The sequence below is a fragment of the Brassica oleracea genome, chromosome C5 (assembly GCF_000695525.1).
Source record: "Brassica oleracea var. oleracea cultivar TO1000 chromosome C5, BOL, whole genome shotgun sequence".
Taxonomy (NCBI): domain Eukaryota; kingdom Viridiplantae; phylum Streptophyta; class Magnoliopsida; order Brassicales; family Brassicaceae; genus Brassica; species Brassica oleracea.
In genome coordinates, this window is record NC_027752.1 from 34,887,465 (window position 1) to 34,895,029 (window position 7,565).

General features: G+C 39.7%; 2 protein-coding genes across 3 annotated transcripts; one reads left to right on the plus strand and one right to left on the minus strand.

The window, feature by feature from the left end:
• Positions 1-1,962: 1,962 nt before the first annotated feature.
• LOC106343192 (probable beta-D-xylosidase 5) lies at positions 1,963-5,287 on the plus strand. 2 transcript variants are annotated; one of them, XM_013782344.1, is made up of 6 exons: positions 1,963-2,287; positions 2,593-3,155; positions 3,238-3,335; positions 3,604-3,929; positions 4,023-4,371; positions 4,439-5,287. In XM_013782344.1, the coding sequence occupies exons 1-6, from the start codon at positions 1,991-1,993 to the stop codon at positions 5,059-5,061; spliced, it is 2,256 nt and encodes a 751-aa protein (XP_013637798.1). In that variant the 5' UTR covers positions 1,963-1,990; the 3' UTR covers positions 5,062-5,287. The 2 variants fall into 2 exon arrangements, with proteins under 2 accessions (XP_013637798.1, XP_013637797.1); XM_013782343.1 differs by having other exon boundaries at positions 3,604-4,371.
• Positions 5,288-5,936: 649 nt separating this feature from the next.
• On the minus strand, positions 5,937-7,190 carry LOC106345100 (putative F-box/kelch-repeat protein At2g41360). The gene is made up of 2 exons (XM_013784358.1): positions 6,904-7,190; positions 5,937-6,543 (listed from the first exon to the last, which is right to left on the minus strand). The coding sequence occupies exons 1-2, from the start codon at positions 7,188-7,190 to the stop codon at positions 5,937-5,939; spliced, it is 894 nt and encodes a 297-aa protein (XP_013639812.1).
• Positions 7,191-7,565: the final 375 nt, after the last annotated feature.

Genomic DNA, 7,565 nt, shown 5'->3' on the forward strand with positions numbered 1-7,565 from the left:
ACTAGAATATTTGGGTTGGTTTTAGCAAATGTCCCGTTATTCAATGTGGCTCCGCCACTGGTTCGGTGTGAAAAATGGGAAATGATAAACCTCACAACCCAATAAACCCCTTCATTTTGCAGGTTTTCATGGCTTAAATTGTGGTTTTTATAATGCATCTTCTTGTGTTTCAAAAAAAATAAATAAATAATGCATCTTCTAAGTTTTGTTTGCTTGTAATTAAAAAATATAGAACGTGGATGGATAATACGAAATATCACAGATATAAAAAAATTTCTTCAACAAATACATTTTATTAGAAATCACTTGAACTACTGACTAATTTCTACGTACCCAAAGATAATCTTGTACAACAACTGTTTTTTCACAAGAAATTACATTCACCAAAAACCTAAACCCTTGTTTTTTTACCTAGTACTTTTGATCTCTAAAACAGTTAACCTTAAAGCATGATTATTGGGGAATTATTTAGAATGAGGTTCTTAACGGAATATAAGAACATGTTTCTTAATTTTTAACTAAAAAAATTAAGAACCGGTTCTTAAAACTCTTATTTGAAAACCGGTTCTTAGTTTTTTTAGTTAAAAATTAAGAGACGGATTCTTATATTCCGCTAAGAACCTCACTCTAAAAACCCTCAATAATCATGCTCTTATCTCCATTAGGTGTGCTTCAATATATACTAGAATATTTTCAGTTCTTCGAATATACATTTTCCTTTTTCTTCGATGTCATATCACTACTTAGAAATGGCGATCTTCTTTACTGACTTGCATCGCATCATCGCAAATTATCTCTATTGTGCGCCTCGATTTTCTTGAGCTTACAATCTTCCAATTTTTGTCTGCACATGTCAACTTATCTCTTAGCCGGCATCCCACAAACATGTTAGTCCAAACACAAACAAACACAACCAACACATCGAATATAACCTGAAAGATGCATTTTAATGGTCAGCATTTGCAGAAATAAAACACGAAGTCCAGAGTTCAAAACAAAGACTAAGAATTACTAAGATGAAAAATTGGTATGCAAAACATTGATAACCCGGTAAGCAGTGAGTCATTCCCCCACCCCAGCCACCAGAATGAGTGAGTGTCAAACAAAGAATCTTCATTGAGTACATACATCATGCTAAATGGAGGATCAAGAGAAGAACCCCCATCAACTCGGCGAATGGCTACATTTCAAGTGATAAAATCTACAAAATTCTTAGTAATGGTCGAAAAGTTTCTGAAATTATCTGATGGAAAAGCACATGTGCTGTTTTATCAAAACAGGTGATAAATTTGATTCCATTCAACCCAATTGGGTCCACTATTCTGAGGGAAGCCTACAAATCCGAACCACGATTCGCGAGGAAATATGTAACAGGTCAATTGGTGACCGCTTGTATGTGGAAGGATTGTTAAAAGGTGAAGCCTTGGGTCGAGGAACGCCAAACACACCAATAATCTACATGGGGGAGTCAGTGAAGGCTCACATGTGACGGTTAAGGTCGGTGCTCTGGATCCACAGGACAGGTTGTCACAAAATGGTTCATGATATTAGTGGTGCTTGCAGTCAGCTAGTCGTGAACCAACCCTCGGAACTGTAGAACCACTTAGAGACATAGAAGATCTGCATCTCTAACTTCAGGACCATATAATACACATGAAACAGACATCTGAAGAGACAAAGATAAATGGTTTGTATTATCTTCGAAGTCACTCTTCAAAACCCTTTTCTTAAACTTCACATCTTGTTCTAGTTATTCGGTGGAAAACACTTGGCTCACTCTTATATGGACGCAAGTAAAAAAAGAGATGGTCCTTATAAACTTTAGCACATGGACATTTAACTTCACAGTTAAAATACTCACCAACTCATGTCATCAATAAGTTTTAGAATCAAATGGCTTAATGGTAAATAAATAAACAACTCTTTCCCGCCTATAAAAACAACCCCATGCACTGTCTTCTCGTCCATAAGAGCGCAAAAACAAAGAAAGATGAGTGTAGGAAGATTTGTGAGCGTCTCTCTGCTAATAGCAGCTCTAGTTTCATCACTATGCGAGTCTCAGAAGAATTTTGCGTGTGACAGAAATGATCCCGCCACGGCTAAGTACACTTTCTGTAAGGCATCCTTGTCGTACGAGGCACGTGCCAAAGATTTGATCTCACGTCTCTCACTTAAGGAAAAAGTCCAGCAATTGGTTAACAAAGCCACCGGAGTCCCAAGGCTCGGTGTTCCTCCGTACGAGTGGTGGTCGGAAGCTCTTCATGGCGTCTCCAACGTTGGACCAGGGGTAAAAAAGTTACATAGTTCACACAGTCATCTCAAAGTATTTTTTTATATCCTGTTATAAAAACTGTGGATTTATTTATTTTGAAAATTAATAGCCCAGTTTGTAAATATTTATTTTTGTGAAATTATAGATCCTAAATTTAAAAATGTAATTAATTTTTTTAAATTCAAATCTATACATGTTTAAAAAAAAGATTTTTTTAAAGTCTTGGTTTTTTCGACCGTTTCAGTTGCAAGACCACCCTAATAGTTCATGACTTGTTTTGTAATGAAACGCTTATGTTTTTGAGTTGTTTCTTTTTTAAGGTGCGGTTCAACGGGACGGTGCCTGGAGCTACGAGCTTCCCTGCCGTGATATTAACTGCGGCGAGCTTTAACACATCGTTATGGCTAAAAATGGGAGAAGTGGTTTCGACGGAGGCTCGAGCCATGCACAACGTTGGACTCGCTGGTCTCACGTATTGGAGTCCAAACATTAACGTCTTCAGAGATCCAAGGTGGGGTCGTGGCCAAGAGACGCCAGGTGAAGATCCTCTCGTTGTTTCCAAATACGCCGTGAACTACGTTAAGGGTTTACAAGACGTTCACGACGCCGGAGGAAAATCACGGCGGCTTAAAGTGTCGAGCTGCTGCAAGCATTACACTGCTTACGACCTTGACAACTGGAAAGGCATCGATAGATTCCACTTTGACGCCAAGGTGACGAGGCAAGACTTGGAAGACACGTATCAGCCACCATTCAAGAGCTGTGTAGAAGAAGGAGATGTGAGTAGTGTGATGTGTTCTTACAATAGGGTTAATGGCATCCCAACTTGTGCTGATCCTAATCTCCTTCGTGGCGTTATCCGTGGCCAATGGCGTCTTGATGGGTCAGTCTTTGTTTATTACTCTTTAACAAAAACCAGTTTGAGATCAAAGATCAAGTTATTGGAAACTTAATCTTGGTGGCAGGTACATAGTTTCGGACTGTGATTCCATCGAGGTCTATTTCGACTCCATTCATTACACTAAGACACGTGAAGACGCCGTTTCTCTCGCTCTCAAAGCAGGCAAAGTTCTTTACATGATGATAACAAAAATAACCATTATATTCAGAGACGGCCTCGTGCATCATCAAATCAAATGAAACATTGGCCTTAATCTCCAAAACATTTCCTATTAATATATATGAATATATAACCTAAATTATTAAAAAAATTGTTCTTTTTTACTAATCCCTTACTAAATTGTTTACAGCCTCCAAATTTTCAGAGTAACATTGTATACATTATACGAATGATCATTAAGAGGGAAAATGTGTTACTTGTTCTGAAACAGGTTTAAACATGAACTGTGGAGATTTTTTAGGTAAGTACACAGAGAATGCCGTGAACCAAAAGAAACTAAACGGATCAGAGGTTGATGAAGCGCTGATTTACAACTACGTTGTTCTCATGAGGCTCGGATTCTTCGATGGCGATCCTAAATCGCTTCCATTTGGCCATCTTGGACCGTCTGATGTTTGCAGCAACGACCATCAGATGCTTGCGTTAGAAGCCTCAAAGCAAGGGATTGTGCTGCTTGAGAACAGAGGAGACCTTCCCTTATCGAAAGCCGCTGTCAAGAAGCTAGCTATCATAGGGCCAAACGCAAACGCTACAAAGGTAATGATTAGTAACTACGCAGGTGTGCCTTGTAAGTACACAAGCCCGTTACAAGGGATGCAAAAGTACGTACCAAAAGGGGTTGTTTACCAGCCGGGGTGTAAAGATGTAAAGTGCGGTGACCAAACGCTGATCGCAGCAGCAGTTAAAGTGGCATCAGAGGCTGATGTGACGGTTTTGGTGGTTGGATTGGATCAGACGGTGGAAGCAGAGGGTCTTGACCGGGTTAACCTAACCCTTCCTGGCTATCAAGAAAAGCTGGTTAAAGATGTGACTAATGCTGCAAAGAAAACTGTTGTTTTGGTCATAATGGCTGCTGGACCTATTGATATCTCATTTACCAAGAATCTGAGCAAGATTCGCGCGGTTTTATGGGTTGGTTATCCTGGTGAAGCTGGAGGAGACGCTATAGCTCAAGTCATCTTTGGTGACTACAATCCTTGTAAGGCTTTCAACCCTAAACCCTAGATACAGTTTACTTGCTTATTTGTGTTTGTTGTTTGCATCAGCTGGGAGACTACCAGAGACATGGTACTCACAAGAGTTTGCGGACAAGGTTGCTATGACGGACATGAACATGAGACCTAACTCCACTTCAGGCTTCCCTGGAAGATCTTACAGATTCTACACAGGGAAACCTATTTACAAATTTGGACATGGACTTAGTTACTCTTCTTTCTCTACCTTCGTCTTCTCAGCTCCATCAACCATACATATCAAAACCAATCCAATCTTGAAACTAAACAAGACAACACCTATCGATATCTCCACGGTTAATTGCCAAGATCTCAAGGTCAGGTTCGTCATTGGGGTCAAGAACCACGGGTCAAGGTCCGGGAGCCACGTGGTGCTCGTGTTCTGGATACCGCCAGAGTCTTCAAAGTCTCTGGTGGGTGGTAGCGTGCCACATACGCAACTGATAGGGTTTGAGAAAGTAGAAGTTGGGAGAAGCATGACGGAGAAAGTTACCGTTGAGTTTGATGTATGCAAAGGACTTAGTCTCGTGGATACTGATGGTAAAAGGAAACTAATTCCTGGACACCACAAGCTTGTTATTGGATCTAACAGCGACCAACAAATCATTCATCATCTCAACGTTGGCTTGGTTGGAGATTCAACGGTTTCTTTATGAACAAAACAAACAGAGCCCATAGTTCTTGTTGTCAAAGTCAATACTGTAATGCTATCATCATATATGACTAAAGACTAAATAAAAGATTTGGTATATTGAACCAATAGTAGTCGATACAATACAAAGAAATATTTGATTTCTCTTCTAACATGATATAAATATTTGTTTCTGTAAGATGTTTTTTTTCATATAGAAACAAAGAATTATATAGTGGAGGGGTTGATTCCATACCTGATTCATGCTATCAAGAGACACCAGAAGCCTCAACATCAGATGTATCGATTGATGTCTATAGGATCGAGCCGTAGCTACCGACCATTGATGATGGGACAAGAAGGTTCTTCTTCATTGCAGGAATCTTCTCAAAAGCCACCTGTGATAGTGGATATGTTTGATCAAACATCGTCAGGTTTTGGTCAAGATTCTCGGAATAAAAACTCTTCTTCTCAGAATATAGAAATCTGATCGTTCTATATACACCTGTAATCAAATTGTAATATGCTTCAGGTACCAGTCAATTATGAAATTAATTATTTATTTATTTAGCATGTTAATGTTTCATAAAAACCAGTTAATCATAAACAACAAATAAATTGTTTGTTTTGGTTTAACTGACTTATTGTATACAACAAAATTAAGTCATCGTCTATCTTGTTAAGGAAGATGGATATGTATAGTAATGTAGACAAATAGAATAAAATTAGTAAACTTAAGAAACAGGATAATTTGCTCTGTATGGTATCAAAAAGTTCAACATATGTGCCTCCCTTCATGCATTTCACATAACAACTTGTGACTTGTGAGCATGGCGAATAGTATAGCACGTTAAATCATATTATCAACCGGAAACAACTAAACAATCCTTCAAAAGAATGTTATGCGGCGGCAATACCAGACCACTCAATCCTCCCACGAATATTTTCTCCTACCTTATCCAATGCGATCAGTTTACAGATAAGATCATTCTTCGTGCGATCAGTGTTAGCTAGTGGCCAAAAAGGCGCAATATTTCCCTCGTATTCCTCCATTTTTTGAGCAGCAAACGAATACAGTTCTAACTTCCCATCCTTGCCATCACGATCAACCACTCTTGTCCAAACCTTGAGCTTTGTGTTAAACCACATTAACCCACTCCACTGAAAACAAGCGTAGAGTACATTCTTTACCACACACAAGAACTTCACATAAGTTAGCATCTCCGTTGATTCATTTTTTATACCTTCTCTCGGACTATACGTGCTGACTCTCCCATCCCTGCCCACCATATAAACCTTTTGCTTCATAGACACACAAAAATCCGATTCAAATTTCGCTTTCTCCTCGAAGTCCCAGGTTTGCGTTTCTGAATCAAACACTTCCACTTGGCTATCTTCATCACTTCCTCCAATTACGTATATCTTCCCCTCGACCACTCCCACTGCTACTTTGTAATCTGCCGACTGACTCACTTTCATGCATGGAGGCGTCCGTAAATGACCAAATCTGTGATATAAACAAATTAAGTCCCACATTGGAGAATTAGATAGATAAGGAGAATTAGATAACATATATAGAGATGTTCAACTCTAATAGTACGAGGCCTTTTGGGAAGGAGCCCAAAATAAAAACCCTTCCGGGTCAGCCTCTTAGGCCCAAAGTGGACAATATCGTACTAATCGGATAATAGAGAGTTGGACACGGGATTTCACAATCCCAACAAGATCGAGTATCAAGGATCCAAAGCTCGGTGGAGCGGAAGCTTCTTCCGCCAATGAAATAGATCTCTGATCCAACGGAGACTGCAGAACCAAAATAAGAGTTCGGGACAATACATCGGCCGACGACAAAGATCTCTGCTCCAACTGATAGTTGGTGGTCTTCTCACCAGGACGGAAAGTGATCCAGTAGCTAGTGAGCCGTCTCAACCTGGCATTGCCATGATATAAATGATAAGAGAGGTAGACGGACTTAAGCTGGGATCGCAAACGGTATAGTTCTGGCGACCTGAGGGCTTTGGAGACCAAAGAGAGGTTTAGGTCATAGCATCTCGGAACGCGGAATAAGCAGTTCAAAACAACCTCGTCTGGCAACAACGAAAACGATGATGATGGCCGTGATTTCTTTGAGTTGGAGGCGGCTACAACTGACATCGTGAGCGTATCGATGTAAAGGAAAAACCTAATACAGTTTCATATATATACTAGGGGTTTGAATGGTAACGAAGGGAACGAAAAGGAACACTACTTTCCTTGACGTTTCTCAAAAATGTTACCATTCATGAGGAATATTTTTTCCTCTTCATTCCTCATCATTCCCAAATTTTTATTCCTATTCATTCTTTTCCTATTCATTCTTAATGTTCCTCGATGGTTACCAGTCACACCCTAGGTAATAACCTGTTTCATGGGATGAGTGAAACTTAAATCTATTCTATTAAAACAGCAGTATGACTAGACATGTCAATTAGGGCCGAAGCCCGCAGCCCGAGCCCGCTCAGCCCTAAAAATTACCGGGCTTGGGCTTAG